This window comes from Vidua chalybeata, chromosome 15 (genome assembly GCF_026979565.1).
Source record: "Vidua chalybeata isolate OUT-0048 chromosome 15, bVidCha1 merged haplotype, whole genome shotgun sequence".
Lineage (NCBI taxonomy): Eukaryota > Metazoa > Chordata > Aves > Passeriformes > Viduidae > Vidua > Vidua chalybeata.
In genome coordinates, this window is record NC_071544.1 from 15,161,970 (window position 1) to 15,178,703 (window position 16,734).

At 62.3% G+C, this 16,734-nt stretch overlaps 3 protein-coding genes across 3 annotated transcripts; all 3 read left to right on the forward strand.

Moving 5' to 3' along the window:
* The first annotated feature begins 57 nt into the window (after nucleotides 1–57).
* On the forward strand, nucleotides 58–7,771 carry FAM193B (family with sequence similarity 193 member B). Its single transcript, XM_053956849.1, is given in 11 exon segments — nucleotides 58–87; nucleotides 89–382; nucleotides 1,624–1,863; nucleotides 2,527–2,749; nucleotides 2,932–3,141; nucleotides 3,415–3,829; nucleotides 4,758–4,953; nucleotides 5,345–5,581; nucleotides 6,094–7,102; nucleotides 7,199–7,274; nucleotides 7,402–7,771. Coding segments are annotated over 11 exon segments (3,027 nt in total). The 3' UTR covers nucleotides 7,499–7,771.
* Nucleotides 7,772–7,921: 150 nt separating this feature from the next.
* DDX41 (DEAD-box helicase 41) lies at nucleotides 7,922–13,973 on the forward strand. The gene is made up of 17 exons (XM_053956756.1): nucleotides 7,922–8,001; nucleotides 8,087–8,185; nucleotides 8,276–8,435; nucleotides 8,516–8,590; nucleotides 8,923–8,983; nucleotides 9,681–9,817; nucleotides 9,978–10,050; nucleotides 10,225–10,378; nucleotides 10,462–10,598; nucleotides 10,772–10,934; nucleotides 11,023–11,154; nucleotides 11,329–11,400; nucleotides 11,607–11,703; nucleotides 12,029–12,178; nucleotides 12,310–12,381; nucleotides 12,489–12,599; nucleotides 12,809–13,973. Exons 1-17 carry the CDS (start codon nucleotides 7,978–7,980, stop codon nucleotides 12,943–12,945), a joined length of 1,854 nt encoding a protein of 617 aa, XP_053812731.1. The 5' UTR covers nucleotides 7,922–7,977; the 3' UTR covers nucleotides 12,946–13,973.
* DOK3 (docking protein 3) lies at nucleotides 13,632–16,560 on the forward strand. Its single transcript, XM_053956757.1, has 5 exons — nucleotides 13,632–13,688; nucleotides 14,991–15,284; nucleotides 15,407–15,500; nucleotides 15,587–15,759; nucleotides 15,844–16,560. The coding sequence occupies exons 1-5, from the start codon at nucleotides 13,632–13,634 to the stop codon at nucleotides 16,558–16,560; spliced, it is 1,335 nt and encodes a 444-aa protein (XP_053812732.1).
* The last annotated feature ends 174 nt before the right edge of the window (nucleotides 16,561–16,734 follow it).

Below are 16,734 nucleotides of genomic sequence, written 5' to 3' on the forward strand. Positions count from 1 at the left end.
GGCGCTGCCGCCACTCCCCCTGTCCGCCAGGGGACGCAGCGCCCGCCCTCTCGCAAGATGGCGGCGGCGGCTTCACCTCCCCGAGCGTTTCCCCCCTCCCTCCCTCCCTCCTTCCCGCGGGCAGGGGCCGGACGGGCCGCGCCGCCATATTGGCTGTTGTCCTGGCTGCGGCGGGCTCGCCATGACTCGCCGGCGGAACAAGGCGGCAACGGCGGCAACGGCGACGGCAGCGGCGGCAGGTGGCTCCGGGCCTCGCCGTGACAGGATGGCCGGTCCCGACGTCGGGCCTCCCCCGCCGCCGCCACCACCGGAACCGCCCGCCCCGCCTGAGGTGGCGGCGGCGGCGGGCAGCGGCGGGGAGTCGGGCAGAGGCAGCGCGCAGGTACCGGGGTAGCGCTGCGGCGGGCACGGGGCTGGCTCCGAGCGGGGTTCAGCCTGGGCGGGGATGGAGCCCTGCCCCTTGCACCCCCATCCCCCCGGGCCCTGCCCCATCCCCGCCCCGACCCCCGACTCGGAGCATCCCTGCGGATGGAGCTGGGAGCGTTCCCAGAGCGCCCCGCGGGAGGGCCCAGCCCTGCCACAGCCCTGCCACTGGGCGATGGCAGGTGGCTCCAGCATCCTCATTCGGCGCGCTTCTCTCTGCTGGACACACCTGGCTGCCGCCACCTGCTCCGGGTTGTGGGCAGGGAGGCGGGGGTGGGCGCCGCGTGTGGATGTGCTCGGCGGATTGGGGACAGCCGTGGTGTCACCAGCCGTGGTGTCACCCGCCATGCTAGCTGTGTCAGCTGGCACACGGGGTGGCCCGGTTGCTCCCCCCCTCGCCGTGGGTGGGCAGGGGGCTTGTGCCCTCACTCTGCTCTCCTTGGCCTCTGACCTTTGCTTCACCTTGAGGCTGCAGACGCCATCTGTTTGGCAGCAGCAGTTCAATGCACGGCTCATTGTGGCAGGGCCCCGCTGCGCCGGCAGACAATGGGGGCCCCCTCGCCCGCGCCACGCCGGGCTCGTCACGGCTGTCAGGGCTCCAGTGAGCCCGAGGGATGCAGCCCGGCTCCTGCAGGGAAGCCCCAACCTGGCTGTGCCTGTGCGGGGAGAGCATGAAGCAGCACGGGGGGCTGCACCCCACCCTGGCGCATCAGCACCGCTGGCTGTGCAGAACAAAGAGGCGGGAGAGAGGGCTTGGGGCTCTTGGGTGACACAGTGGGGGCATCTTTGATGGGCGAGGAGGGAGAGCTGAGGCTGTCGGACCCACCCTTCATATCCCTGTGTGGGATTTCAGTTGGTCTTGCTGTGCCATGCAAGTACCCTCAGACTCACTGTACCAGAGGTGATGGTGGGAGGTGCTGATGGCTTCCCAGCCTTGCTTGGTGGCAAGGCTGGCTCTTTGGCATGCTGTAATCTTCCCAGAAGTCCAAACACTCCCAAGCTAGCACATGGCAGGTTGGCAGCAGCTGGTCAGCCTGAGGCTGCTCTGCTCCAGTGGGAGAAGGTGTAATACCACATGTAGCCTGTAAGAATTTTCTTGGTTTGGTGTCAGCATCCTGAGGTCTCCTTCACTGTCTCGTCTGCCCCACATCTGCGCCAGATCACACCTGGGTGACTCACAGTCTGTGTGTCCTTCCTTAGGTGCTGCCCACCACCAACCAGTCCGTGCAGACGTGCTGCCTGCTCTGTCACCGGGAGCGCAAGGACTGGGGAGGGCCGTCCCACAATGGGCTGGTTTCCCCAGGCGAGAGGCTGCCACCAGACTTCGTGCCAACACTCGTGCAGAACCTCCTGGGAGAAATGCCACTGTGGATCTGCCAGAGCTGCCGGAAGAGCGTGGAGGAGGAAGAGCGACGGGCGGTGCAGGAGCAGGCCCTGGCGGTACGCGGTTACGGTGCTGGGGTTTGAAAGCTGGGGCTGTAGCTGTAGGAATAGGGCACTGACCAACCTGTGGCACTGACTGGGTGTGTGGGTCCCATCCTCATTCTGAGCTGAGTGTCCCAGACATCCCAGCCTTCACCTCCCTGCTCAGGGTTGCCTCTAGCTCAGCAGGGACAGGCCCTGTTGGGGCAGTGTGCGGTGCTGTGGAGGCTCATCCAGCAGCTCGCCGTGGCTTGGAGCTGCCAGGCTGGCAAGGCTGACAGTGCCACTGCTTTCCTGCCAGCCCCGCTCTGCTGCGCGTTGTGCCGCGTCCCCCAGCCCCAGGGCTGCTCCCTTCATGACGCAGAGAGAGGCAGTGGCTGCCAGGGCAAGTGCCTGCCTGTGCATGGGACTCGGGTAGAGGAGCTGGCTCCTGCCTGGCTTTATTTAACCCTGCCCTGCTGTGAGTGGGACCAGCACAGGCGTGTGGCCCTTGGCATGGCCCAGCCTCTGTGAGCCAGGCTGTGTTGGTGTTGGATGGAGGTGGTGTTTGTCACTCCCAAGACAATGATAAAAGTGGTTCACATCAGCTGAGCCCCTGCTGCAATGGAGGGAGTCTTGGTGCTGACACCTGAGGGCCAAGGGTGTTCCCTCAGCCACTTCATTCTGTGTTTCCTTTGATAGGTCTCATTATCCCACACATCCTGCAAGTCGCAGTCTTGTGGGGGTGGCTCACACTCCTCTTCCTCCTCCTCCTCGTCTTCTTCCTCCTCGTGCCATGGGAACTCAGGGGACTGGGACCCCAGCTCGTTTTTGTCTGCTCACAAGCTCTCGGGCCTCTGGAACTCGCAGCACACCAACGGGACCATGCAGGGCAGCCCCCTTGGCACTCCCCCAGCTGCACTAGGTGAGCTGAAGCCGGCTATGGGGTTGAACAGAGCTTTCTGCCCAGTTCTTGTTTTAAGTGGCTACCTAGTGGGCAAGGGTGGGCAGGCTGGGCCTCTGAATGTCGGTACCAGCAGCATATTGGGCCCCTTTGAAAAAGGCACAGGGTGCTGGGATTCAGCCCCAGCTCTGCTTTCCTCCCAGGCGACAAGCTCCCCAGCTTTGCTCTGTTTCCGGAGTGCACCAGCCAGGTGTCGGCCACGGCGCCAGGGCTGAAGGCCTGTCCCTACAGCCACACGGCCTCTGCCACCTCCAGCAACGCCACACCGGGCTCGCCTCTGCCTACCTCACTCGACTTCTGCAAGACGCTGCCGAAGCAGTTCAAAAGCTTGTGCCGGAGGGCCACCCCGCCAGGTACGTGCCCAGGGACAGCACCGGCCACAGCCTCCCGGCCTGCTGCTCCAGAGCCTTTCCTCTTGCCCTGTTCTCCTTGGGGCAGGGCTGGATCCTCTGGGGGAGGCACACTGATCCCAAGGCCCTTTGTGAGCAGGGATGGCTTCTATCCCAAGCACTCTGATGTCTGGGAGGAGAATCAGCTTGTGCAAAGGTGGTGGGTGGCTCTGAGAATGGCCTTGATCTGTGTAGTACAGCCAGCGTCTGACTGTCTCTGCTCCTGCCTCTCTGCAGGTGAGGCCTTCCACTCCTCAGAGCATCATCAGCACTCCGACCTCACTGCTCCTCCCAACAGTCCCACCGGCCTCCCCTCCCAGCCACCGGCGCTGATCCCCTCCAAGCAGACACCTCCCCATCCGGGGCCCTTCAGCTCCCCACCGCACATCCCGCTGGGCACCTCCTCGCAGGCCGCGCTCTTCCCTGCTCCCAGCGCGCAGGCGGCGGCCCCCAAGCCGGTGTCCGAGTCCCCTCCGGTCAGCGCGGCCTCACACAGCCCAGGGCCGTGCAAGAGCCCTCACTTGCCCCCTGCCAACGTGCCGCTGCTGAAGATGCCGCCGCCGCTGTCGGGCTGTGCCCATCCCTGCAACGGGCACTGCAGCACTTCACTCATCCCTCCTCCTGCCTCCCACCAGCTGCCCAGCACGAACAGGTGAGTAGAGGAACCCTGCCTGCTTCCAGCCTCCTTGCGGGGCCACATGCCTTTTCTGCCATCCTTCACCATGGATGCACTTCTCCCTGTGGAGGGACTGACCGCCCTGGCATGGTGGTGCAGGAAGCTGCTGAATTTGTGGGCCAATTCCACTGCTGCAGACCGAAGGTGAAGCTCTTTCTCTCCCAGCACATGTTCCTCCTGCGGTTGTCCTTTGGTTCTGTGGTGCAGAAGAGGCTGTGCTTCTCCTCCAGCTAAAACACCCAAAGGAACACCCTGATCAACCTGCAGTTGGCCAACAGGACCTATATCAGTGAGACCTGTCAGGCAGCTGTGGCACTGAGCAAAGGTCCTCGAGAAGATGAAGCCTGTGGACTTGTTCTGCTCACCTGTTTCTCCAGCCCTCTCTGGGCTGCTCGTGCCCTGGAAGAGAGCAGATTGGTTCCTCTCTGCTAATTAGCTTTCTGTGGAGAGCCAGTCGGGTCCTGAGCTGGATCTTGAGGAATGATGCTGTGGGCTGTGCCCTGCCCTCCCTGTCTCTGAGCTGGGTAGCCTGTGCCTTTCTAAGCTGGTCCTGCCTCACATGGGGATGTCTGGCAGCTGCACAGTCCCAGTGTTCCTCACCTGTGCTACCTGCTACCCCCAGTGAGTACCGTGCCCTGCCCTGCTCCCAGCCCAGGGCCTGGCTCACTGCGGCTCTGCTGCACCAGCCTCCTGCTGGCCAGAGGCCCTAAGGGCTGGGAGTGACAGATTGCTGCTCCTGTGGGCTCCTCAGGCATCTTCCCCAGAAGAGGAGAATGCAGGGGAGGGGGTTTGTCCTGCAGATCCTTCTGCCTGGGCACAAGCTTCCCCAGGAGGGCTGTTCTACCTGCATGGGCCAATTTTTGAGATAGCCTGACGCCTGTTCACCTCTCGCCCCTCTCCTCAGGGACCCCTCTTGCAAAGGGCACAAATTCCCAAACGGTACAAGCTGCCACCCGCCACAGCCCTGCGAGGCAGACGAGGGACTCGGGGAGGATGAGGACAGCAGCTCGGAGCGCAGTTCCTGCACCTCCTCCTCCACCAACCAGAAAGATGGGAAGTTCTGTGACTGCTGCTACTGTGAGTTCTTCGGCCACAACGCGGTGAGTGAGGGGCTGGTCTGCTGCCACCCCTGGTCCTTGCTTTGCGTGGGGAGGTATCCCTCGGTCCCTGTGCCCAGAGTGGGAGGTGGGCAGGTCTGGCCACAGCTGCTTCCTGCAGGCACGTACATCCCCCACTGCCTTTCTACCCTGCTTCATCAGCCTGCTGGTCCCTTGCTCCCGACTCGCAGCCGCCTGCCCAGCCCCAGGGCTCGGAGCAGCCGGCCAAGCCCCGTGGCTTCATGGTGGAAGAGCTCAGTAGGGCTGTGCTGACTTGTCCCTGAGGCTGCAGGGAAGGGAGTGGCTGGAAGGTCACGGGGGGCTGTTGGGGGAGCCAGGGCTGCCTGCCCCTCATGCTGGCTGGTGCCTGGCTGACAGAGCTTGCCTTCCACAGCCCCCAGCCGCTCCCACGAGCCGCAACTACGCTGAGATCCGAGAGAAGTTGCGTTCTCGCCTCACCAAGAGAAAAGAGGAGCTGCCACAGAAACTTGGACACAACAGCAGCTCAGGAGAGCCCGCTGTGGACCATCGCAATGTGGACGAGCTGTTGGACTACATCAACAGCACAGAGCCCAAGCCCTTGAACAGTGCCAAGGCGGCCAAGAGGGCACGGCACAAGCAGAAGAAGAAGGTGAGGCTGGGCAGGGGCTGGGGGTACAGGAGGAGAGCCAGGCAGGGCTGTGCTGCTGGCAGGGCTTTTCCTTCTTTCCCTTGCATCCATTTGGGTTCTTGAGTTCTGTGTCACTCTCACCCAAGGTGGCAGCAGTGCCTGTCCCCATGTAGGACTCTCGCTGCGTCTGTTCCCACAGAGGGTTGCCCAGCCCTCCAGGGTGCTTTGGGCTGCACTATGCACTCTGCTCCGTGCCACATTCTGGCACCATGCATCTCTGGTAGGGAGAGGCAGTGCTGTGATGGCTCTTTCTGGTGCCTGGTGCCCAGAGCAGTGTCAGGTGTGCAGTGTCCAGCTGTTGCAGTGCCCATGGGGGAAATGTGACAGTTTAGGGGCTGTGGAAGATGTGGCGTAGCTGTGCTGAGCAGCTGCCCTTGAGTTTGCTGTCAGGCAAAGCTGGAGCAAAGCTCTGTGCCCTGCACCCATGGTTCTGTGGCCCAGCCCAAATGATCCTCATGGCACCTGTATTGCAGGAGAAGGAGAAAGCCCAGCTGGAGGCGGAGGCTCAGAAGCGGGCAGAGCGTGCCCCTGCAGCCAGCCAGGCCAGGGAGCCGGCCGAGGAAAAGCTGCTGGAGTGGCCAGAGCTGGAGCTGGAGCGGGTGAACAGCTTCCTCAGCAGCCGGCTGCAGGAGATCAAGAACACCATCAAGGACTCCATCCGGGCCAGTTTCAGTGTCTACGACCTCAACCTGGATGTCAATGACTTCCCCAAGAAGGCAGCTGTCCTGGAGCAGAAGAACCTGCTCTCCAACCTCAACGGGTCTTCTGACCTGCAGGACATAGACCTGGCGCTGGCCCCGCTCAGCCTGGGCCCTGCCAAGAGCCACACGCTGCTGCGGGGTGAACTGGGCCCCCGATGGGGCGAGGGGCCCGGGGAGCCCCCGCCAGCCCCACCGGCCGAGAACGGCGTGGTGAAACGCCTGAGCGCCGTGCCCAGCCTGTCCCGCATGATCTGGGTGCAGTCCAAGGCTGCGGACTCCGCTGCGGACGGCAGTGGGCTGAGCCAGGAGCCCAAGGAGGGGCCGCAGCCCAAGGGGCCGGAGCCGCCAGAGTCGCTGCCCGCGGGGAGCCGGCAGCGGAAGAACAAGCGGCAGAACGGGCAGGCAAAGAAAGGGGAGGGCGGCACGCCTGTGCCCAGCGGCCAGGCCCGGCTGGAGAGCCCTGGCGTGAAGGGGCAGGTGCTGGGAGCCAAGCACCCTTCCAAGGCCAGTGCCCCGGAGCCACAGCGGGCGAGCGGCTGTGCCGAGCCCGGGGAGAGCGGCAAGGGGCAGCCTTGGGCCTGCAGCAGCGCTGCCAGGGCGGAGAAGGAGAGAAGCAGCGAGTGGAAAGGCCGGAGGGGAGAGGGCAAAGCGGAGCTGCCAGAGCTGGCGCCGCAGCAGCCACCCGCCCTGGGCACCCACCTTGCCCTAGGAGGCTCCCCCCAGCCCAAGGGCAAGAGCAGGAAGAGCCGAAACAAAGTGGAGAAATCCAATACCTCTATCGGTGAGTGCTGGGAGCACCGTCCTCGTGCTGGCCCCTTGCCCAGCTGGCAGCCCCTCCCTGCCTCGCAGCACTGACCCCTCTGCTCTGCTTTCCCAGATGATGTGTTCCTGCCCAAGGACCTGGATGGGGCAGAGATGGACGAGACTGACAGAGAAGTGGAGTATTTCAAAAGGTGAGGGGGGAACCATGCCAGGCTAAGCTCTGCCAGCAGGGCTGGAGGCGTGAAGGGGCTGGGAGCTGACTGGGGCTGGGGTCACAGAGGGGCTGGGGGCTGACCGGGGTTATCCTCTCCCTGCCAGGTTCTGCCTAGACTCGGCCAAGCAGACGCGGCAGAAGGTGGCCGTGAACTGGACCAACTTCACCCTGAAGAAAACCACTTCCAGCGCAGCCCAGTGAGGTGCGGAGGGGCCACCCCCCCCACCCACGGCCGCTCGCCTCTCCTCACTGTGCCCCCCGCCTCACCTTGGTGGGGTCCCCTCCTTCGCGGGGGACCCCGGTGCTCTCCTGCCCCGCGGGGACCCCCGGGGCTCCCTCCATCCTCCTGCCCCTCCCCGCGGGGTGATCCCGGCCGTCCCGTCCCCCTCTCCGCGGGCACACGGCTCCCCGTGCCGCGGGGAAGGACCGTGCTGGACCCAATAAAGAACTTTTTAATTTTTTATTTTATTTAAACCCCGGTGTCTGCTGCTTTCTGCCGCGCCGGGGAAACTGGGGGGTGGGAGAAAGGAGATGTAGAACGCATTCTGCGCAAGTTTGGCCGCCGCGGGGACCCGTCGTGCCGAGTCGCAGCTCCCGCCCAGTGGCGGCCCCTGCGCGTTGCTAGGCGATGGCGCCGTGCGGGATGACGTCACTTCCTGTATCTGTTCCGGGAAGGAGCCATGGAGGCCGTGGCGGAGCGGAAGGTGCGAGCGGGCCCGGCCCCCGGTACCACCCGCTCCGCGCTCCCGGTGCCGCCCTGGGCTCCCCTCACCGCGTGTCTCCCCACAGAGGCAGCGCGAGGAGCCGGCGGACACGTCCGATCTGTCCGGAGAGGATGACGACGACTACGTGCCCTACGTGCCCGTCAAGCAGCGCAAGCAGCAGATGGTAATGGGGTAACGGGGCTGCCCGGGGAGAGCTCCGAGCGGCCCTCCCGCCGCGAGGCTGCTCACTCCGCCTCGATCCGCCTCCTTCCAGCTGCAGAAGCTGCTGCAGATGCGGCGGAAGGTGGTGTCCGAGGAGGAGCAGCGGGACAGCGGGAGCGAGCAGCGCGGGGATGAGGATGACATCCCGCTGGGGCCCCAGTCCAACATCAGTCTGCTGGACCAGCACCAGCACCTCAAAGAGAAGGCGGAAGGTAAGGGAGGAGCTGGTGGCGGCACTGGGTGGCTTTCAGGGGACAGCAAACCCCCTCATTGTTTCCTGGCTCTCCCCCAGCTCGGAAGGAGTCAGCCAAGGAGAAGCAGCTGAAGGAGGAAGAGAAGATCCTGGAGAGCGTGGCAGAGGGCCGAGGTGAGTGGGAGCTCTGTGTCTCAGATCTGTCTGCAGAGCTCTCAGGGCAGCAGGAGAGCTGTTCCCTGTCTCGGGAGTGCTCATACTCAGGGGTGGGACCGGTGGTGACAATGGGTGCCCTCAGTTGGCACTGCCTGCCTTAGCTGAGATTTGGCTGTGGCAGGGCTCTGGGCACAGCAGCACTTGGTGTTCCTGTGCCAGAGGGGCTGTCAGTGCTGCTGCTTCTCCTCTTCTGTGTCCAGACATGATCTCCGGGACTGTTTGCCCAAGTAGCTCTCAGCGAGGTTGATGTGGGTGAGGAGAGTTTGCTCTGATCATCTTTGTTCCTGCAGCTCTGATGTCGGTGAAGGAGATGGCCAAGGGCATCACCTATGATGACCCAATCAAAACCAGGTAAGTTTCACAGCACAGCTCAGAAGTTGTCCTTCTGAAAACATCACTCTATCATGGCTGAAGAGAACTAAAAGCCACAGAGTCTTGCAGGAGCAGTGTGGCTCTGCAGCCTCTTGCCTGAGTGACTGGGTTTGTGTCATTGTCTGTAAAATCAAACGCTGTTGAGTCACGCTGGATGTTGTTTTTTATACAGTAAGGCTTGATAAAGGACCTTTATGTTAAACTAGAAGGTCTGAGGGTTGGTCTTCAGGTTTGGGAGGTCACTAAGCCAGAAAAAGAGTCTGGAGGAGCCTTTGGAGCCAGTGCTGCTTGAGGCAGCATTGTCAAGGTGGTGACTGATCAGAGATTGACCTCAGTGATCTCAGAGGTCTTTTCCAGCTTCAGTGATTCTGAGGCAGTGTCAGGGAGATGATTGAGGTGTGTCCAGACGTTTTTGGCATGTTTCATCCACCATCCATAGGTGTTCTCAGCTGTTAGCTTAGCACTTTTCATTGAGATTTTGGGGAAGGGTTTAATGCATGGAACTGGCTCAGATCTGCTCCCACGCTCACTCCGTGGAGCCCCTTGGGGTTACCTGTTTTATCTGGGAGGATATTGGAGCCTAACAGGGATTTCCCTTGAATTCCTCCGTGGGAGCTGCTGGTTCTGGAGCCCTGGCCTCATTCTGCACCATGACCTGTTTGTGTTTCTTTCACAGCTGGAGAGCCCCTCGCTACATCCTGGGCATGTCGGAGGCACGGCACGACCGTGTACGCAAGAAGTACCACATCCTGGTGGAGGGGGAGGGCATCCCACCCCCCATCAAGAGCTTCAAGGAGATGAAGTTCCCAGCAGGTAGGCCAGGAGCGGATCCTGGAAGGGATCCCACTTTTTTCCTGGCTGTTGGCCTGAGGGGTGTTTGTCACTGGTGGAAGAGCTGCTGCTGGGACCTGAGTGGGAAAAGAGAGGAAATAGTTCAGGTCATGAACACGCGTTGTCCCTTGTTCTCTGACAGCTATCCTGAGAGGCCTGAAGAAAAAAGGAATCCAGCAGCCAACACCCATACAGATCCAAGGCATCCCCACAATGTGAGTGCTCCATCCCCATCCCGGAGTACAGAGCAGTGGTTCCCACAGCCCGCTCAGGGGTGCGGACCAGGCGCTCTTCCCTGGTGACAGATCACCCCGTCACCTTGCTGAGCCCTGGAGGTTTGAGCTGTTCCATGATGTTCCTCCTCTCCATTGGCCCCCTTTCTCTGGCAGACTCTCAGGAAGGGATATGATTGGCATTGCATTCACTGGTTCTGGGAAGACCTTAGTGTTCACCCTGCCCGTGATCATGTTCTGCCTGGAGCAGGAGAAGAGGCTGCCATTCTCTAAGAGAGAGGGACCCTATGGACTCATCATCTGTCCCTCGGTGAGTGCCAGGACGAGGCCTCGTGGCAATCCTAAATTCTGCCTGCACAGAGCTGTAGGAATGAGTTGGTTTTGTCTCCGTAGCGGGAGCTGGCCCGGCAGACCCACGGCATCCTGGAGTACTACTGTCGTCTGCTGCAGGAGGATGGGCTGCCCCCGCTGCGCTGCGCCCTCTGCATCGGGGGCATGTCTGTCAAGGAGCAGATGGAGACCATCAAACAGTAAGACCTTCTGGGGGAGTCTGTGGGGCTGGAGCTGCTCTGTTTTCTGGCAGGGGGCTAAGGGGTGGCACCCTGGCTTCAGGACACTGTCGGGGTGAAGAGTGTGCCAGGGAGGTGTCCTGCATGGGGCAGGAATGCCAAGGGCCTGACTGCAGCCTCCTCTCACCCCACAGTGGGGTACACATGATGGTGGCAACCCCCGGGCGCCTGATGGACCTGCTGCAGAAGAAGATGGTGAGCCTGGACATCTGCCGGTACCTGGCCTTGGATGAGGCTGACAGGATGATCGATATGGGCTTTGAGGGGGACATCCGCACCATCTTCTCCTACTTCAAGGTACTGAACTGCCACGATAGGAGCACCCTGAAGCTCAGTCCTGCACGTGCCAGATTGGGTGAGTACTAAAGGCTTCTTCTCTGTGCAGGGCCAGCGGCAAACCCTCCTCTTCAGTGCCACAATGCCCAAGAAGATCCAGAACTTTGCCAAGAGTGCCCTGGTGAAGCCCATCACCATTAACGTTGGGCGAGCAGGTGCTGCCAGCCTGGATGTTGTGCAGGTGAGGTGTTTGGGTGCACCCTCATGATTGTGTGGGAGGCCAGAAACATTCATGAGGGCACTTAATTCCTTCCTCTGCCAGGGAGCTGGGGTTCATGGTCCTCCTTCCCAGTTAAGGGATACCAAACAGTGGCAGTTCCTCTGCTGCCTGACCCATGTCTCTGCTTGTTTCTAGGAGGTGGAGTATGTGAAAGAGGAGGCCAAGATGGTGTACCTGCTGGAGTGCCTGCAGAAGACCCCTCCACCTGTGAGTATGGTCATGCTGGGCTGTGGGGGGAGTTGGGCGGAGGGACACCCTGTGTGGAGTTGGGCCTGTGACTGAGCCATGCTGGGGATCAGCAGTGCTGTGTGCTCTGCTCAGCAGGAGGGAGTGGGTTTCCCCAGGGGGCTGTGCTGGTGCCAGCAGTGCCAGCCTCCAGAAGGGGCTCTGATACGATGCCTGTGCTGCCGCAGGTGCTGATCTTCGCAGAGAAGAAGGCAGATGTTGATGCAATCCACGAGTACCTGCTGCTCAAGGGTGTGGAAGCTGTGGCCATCCACGGAGGGAAAGGTCAGTGAGGGTCCCAGATAGGCCTGGGCTCCTGGTGTGACCCCACTCCTGCCAGAAATGTGTGTGGCCACGGAAGGCCCCAGCCTGGAGCAGCTGTTGATGATGTGAGGAAGGGCTGTGACAGTGTCAGGAGTGAGCTCCATGTTGTACATAGCAGGCATAAACACAGTCCAGGTCCCTATGGGACGTAGAGGCCCCTCTGCTCCCTCACTGGGAGAAAGGCTGCCTGAGGAAGCGATGCTTGACTCTGAGGCCACAGTGTTTGCTTCAGTAGGTAGGGCTGGGAGCTCTGCCATTGCTGATCTTCTCTGCTGGGCCTTTGCAGATCAGGAAGAACGGACAAAAGCCATTGAGGCCTTCCGGGATGGGAAGAAGGATGTCCTGGTTGCCACTGACGTCGCTTCCAAGGGCCTGGACTTCCCAGCCATCCAGCATGTCATCAACTACGACATGCCAGAGGAGATTGAGAACTATGGTAGGCACTGGGCCTTGTGGGAATGGTCTGGAGGCCAGCAAGGCTCTGTGCCTGTCTCTGCAGTGTCTTGGGGTAGGGATGGTCTGTCACACTATGCTCACCCGGGGCTGATCCTGTCCCTGTCTCCACAGTTCACCGCATCGGGCGTACAGGCCGTTCAGGCAACACTGGCATTGCCACCACCTTCATCAACAAGGCCTGTGGTGAGGAACGGCACGGGGCTGGGGGCTGGAGGAGGCAGCTGGGCAGTGCCAAGGGGGTGTCCTGAGCAAGCAGGATGGCTTTGCCTGACCTGTGTCTCTGCCCCCAGACGAGTCAGTGCTGATGGACCTGAAGGCTCTGCTCCTGGAGGCGAAGCAGAAGGTGCCACCGGTGCTCCAGGTGCTGCACTGTGGGGACGAGACCATGCTGGATATCAATGGTGAGAGACCCCAGGCTGACACAGGGACCCCCACGGGGCTGCTGCAAAACCTGGGCTCCAGATGGGACCCTCCAGCTCCCAGTGCCACAGCATTGGGAAGACACTGGTGTAGCCCCTTTGCTCTGGGCTGGAGGCTGCTGTCGTGGTGTGGCACTGTGCTGCCCTGGCATGGCATTATCCTGGCCCTGACCCCATCCCTCCTGTTGCAGGTGAGCGGGGCTGTGCCTTCTGTGGCGGCCTGGGCCATCGCATCACCGACTGCCCCAAGCTGGAGGCCATGCAGACCAAGCAAGTCAGCAACATCGGCCGCAAGGACTACCTGGCCCACAGCTCTATGGACTTCTAGCCTGGAGAATGTGCTGCCCCTGGATGGGCCTGGGCTTCCTTTCAGCCCAGGGGCCTGTCCTGCACTGCTGTGGCCCTTTTTCCAGAATTTTGGTCATTGGGACTTCTGCCAGCTCAGCCTGACGAAGTTCCTGCCCCGGAAGGAAATGTTTGGAGCTGTGCTGCAACAGCCCGTTACATCAGCGGTGTGTTGGGCAAGCAGGTAGCAGTGCCTCAGGGCCAGAGAAAGCCCCAGGTGGGGCTACTGGTCTGCTGCCTCTGCCAGCCCCCTGCAGTGGTGAGGTCAGGGTCTTGTGTTGCTCCTCATGAATCCACCCAGTTTCTCTGGGCCTTCTCCTGGATTTGTGCATTCTCGGGTGGGCTGTTCCTCTCTCCCCAGACACGCTGGGAGGAGGCAGCCAGGGTGAGATGGAGCATGCTGTGCTCATGTCAGGCGCTCCCCGAGGTGCTTCCTGTGCTCTGCCCCCGCGTTCTGCCCCACTGCCCTGCTGTGAGGGGGAGGGCGGGCACATGGACACCTCCTATGGCCCAGCCTCTGCCCCCCATCCCACACCCCAAAAAGGGGAAGTCTCTCTGAGACGGAAGTCTGCCCCATGCCTTTCCTTCGACTGCAGCAGTCACATTTTCTCCGCTGCGGGTAGCCCGAGTCGCTTATCCTTGCGCTGGCTGCCCGGGTGAACTCGGCCCATGGAGAGACCAGTGAAGGATGGAATCCTTTATGTGCAGCACACCAAATTTGGAAAGGTAAAGGGTGAATTTGGGGTTGGTAGAGAGTTTGCCCTGATTTGTCATGATCCTGGGCCTGGGCCTGGGCCCTCAGCAGCCTGAGAAGGGGCGACTGCAGCCACACCTGTTGGAGCTGCCCTTGGGGGAGCCCTGGGCTGAGCAGCCCCATAAGTGGGGTTTTCCCGTGGGGCTGAGGGGACTCATGTGTGTGGGCACCCACTCTTGACTCGCCTGTGCGTTGGGTTCTTGCTTGGTCACTGCGTGAGTCTCAATGGAAGAATAAACATGTGTTAATATGGCGCAGCTCCAGCATCTGTGTGTGTGTGTGAGCAGGGCCCTGGGCCAGCACGTGGGCCGTGTCCCTGTGCCCCTGTCGGCCTGGCCCTGTGGGGCCAGCACCATCCAGCAACACCCTCATGGCTTGGGCTGCTCCTCTGTGCCCTTGGAAGGGGCTGTTAGTGCTGCAGCCCTCGGGGCAGGGTATGGGTGACATGGTGAGAGAACCTGGGGTCGGGCCAGCTCCAGGGAGCTGCTGGGTGTTGGCAAAGTAGGTCCTGCCAGCACACTGGTCGTGCCATGGCAGGGTGGCCATGTCCTGTGGGGGTCTCAGTGGATGTGTGGGGCTGCAATCGCACTCTGACCTCCCTGCTGAACAAGAACCAAGCCCTGAAAGTACAGCAGGCAGCCGTGTGTGTGAAGAGCTGGTGCCCTGCCATGGAGGAGGCAGGTGGGCTGGGGGCGGTGGGTATTTTGGGTGCTTGGCTGCATCTGGTTCCTGCAGGGCGGAGGCTCTGCTGCACTTTTGAGGTACATGGTGGCACGCGCCCCCGCTATCCCATGACAGACTGGGAAGGTGCTGGTGCTACAGAGGCTCCCCTGGGAGGAAGCAGGCTGCTGAGCAGATGTGAGGCTGCCAGCAGGAGCCTTAGCAGCTCAAAATGGCTTTAATTTGCATCAGGGTCTGTCCTGAGAACAGCTTGAGAGCTCAGCTATAGGTTGGCAGGCCAGCACTTGCAGCAGGGAACAAAGAGCAGGACCTGGTGCTCAGGGAGCCAGGAGTGAGTGTGACTCATCCAGTGAGCCATGCCAAGCCCGCTCAGGGCAAGGCCCCCCTCAGCCCAGCTTTGGGCCTGCCCTGCCCCACAGGTCAGGGGTCTGTGCTGGCCCCCGTTCTCTGTGCCCTCCAACAGCATCTGGCAGGTGCAGGCCAGGACTCCCCTATGCCCCTCGTGCCCTGTATGGAGGGCAGTGCTGCCAGATGCAGCAGCCAGCTCTTCGCTGACCCATTTTTTCCCTGCCTTTGCCCTTTCCATGCATTAGAAGTCCTGGAGGAAGATGCGAGCCCAGCTGTTTGCCGCCAGCCCGTCCGGCGTGGCCCGCATGGAGAAGTTTGATGTGCGGGACGATGGCACGATCCCAGAGAAGACGTCCCTGCAGCGGTGTGCCCGCCGCGTGATCCGCCTCTCTGACTGCGTCTCTGTGGGCCCGGCGGGCACAGAGAGCTGCCCCAAAGCCACCGCCGCCTTCTACCTCACCACCACGGAGAAGAACTATGTGCTGGCAGCCGAGCAGCGCGATGAATGGATCACCCAGCTCTGCCAGCTGGCCTTCCAGGTACCAAGGGGTCTGGCAGAGCCAAGAGCCCTACTTGGGTGAGCTAGGAAGCTCCAGGGCAGGTAGGGGATTTGTCATCCCCACCCCCTGTCCCAGGTCATACTCACATCCCTTTGTTTCAGGGTGCAAAAGAGACAGTGCTGAGTAGTGCCAGCACCCAGCCTGGCCCCGCTGTCCCCATGGAGGAGAACTCCCTCTACTCGTCCTGGCAGGACCGTACGTGCAAGGGGTGGTGAAGAGGGCTGGGGTGGGCTGCAGCTCAGTCCTGAGGTGCTGACCCCTGGCTTGCTTGGCTCTCGCAGTGACTGAATTCTTGGTGCTGGTGGTCCAGACGGACGCAGCCACCCGCTGTGGGCTGCACGGGCACTACCTGCTCTCAGCCCTTCCCCAGAGCCTGATGCTGAAGGACCCCCAGTCTCGCCAGCCTCTGCTCACCTGGCCCTACCCCTTCCTTCGCAAGTTTGGCCAGGATCAGGTGAGTCCTCCCCCACTCCCTTCTTGGGGCTGCTGCCTGCCCAGCGTGGGTGGCAGCCCCTCACCCTCCCCTCTGACCCTGCAGGCTGTCTTCTCCTTCGAGGCTGGCCGCCGCAGTGACTCCGGCGAGGGCACCTTCACCTTCAGCACCCCACGGGCCCCTGAGCTCTGCCGGGCTGTGGCTGCTGCCATTGCCTGCCAGCAGCAGGGCAAGGACAGCCTAGACCCCAGACTCTTCTGTGTCTCAGAGCCCCAGCTCTTTGCACAGGGGCTTGAGCCCCAGCCGTGGGGGTCTGGGAACGATGATCCCCAGCCCAGCCCAGCCCTGGGGGGGACACAGCCTGCGTCCCACCCCCCTGCCAACCTCCTCCGCTTCACCCCACCAGAGCCAGAGGGCTCATGCCCCATCGTCTATGCCTCCATCGCCCGGGGCCAGCAGCCCCTCTTTGTGTCAGGGCAGCCAGGCTCTGGGGAGCCCTGGGCCGTGGGGAAGCCGCTCCCTGAGCATCTCTACGAGAACATCTTCACTGCAGAACCACATCCAGCCGGAGCCCAGGAAGAGGAGGAGGAAGGGCAGTGGGAGCTGGGGTGCCGACAGGCCCCCGAGGGCCACAGCAGCGAGGGGGGGCCCGTCTATGACAACCGGGCCGCCATGGCACAGAACCCCCGGGCCGCGGGCTGGGGGCGCGGAGGGCAGGTGGCGCTGTCAGGGCGCTCCGGGCACAAGCCTCACAGCACCCTTCGGGCCAAGCTGGTGCGGCTGCTGAGCCGGGAGAGCCCCGGAGCGCGGGACTGGGCTTGACGCGGCCGGTGCCAGTGGGTGCCGTTCGGTCAATAAAGGCCCTGCCCGGACTCGGCTCCGCCGCTGCTGCGAAGGGCGGGAGGGGGCGGGCGGGGGCAGCTCGAGCCTCCCCGCTAGGGGGCGCCGCCGTGCCCGCCCCGGCAGGCAGAGGCGCGCACGGTGATTGGCCGGAAT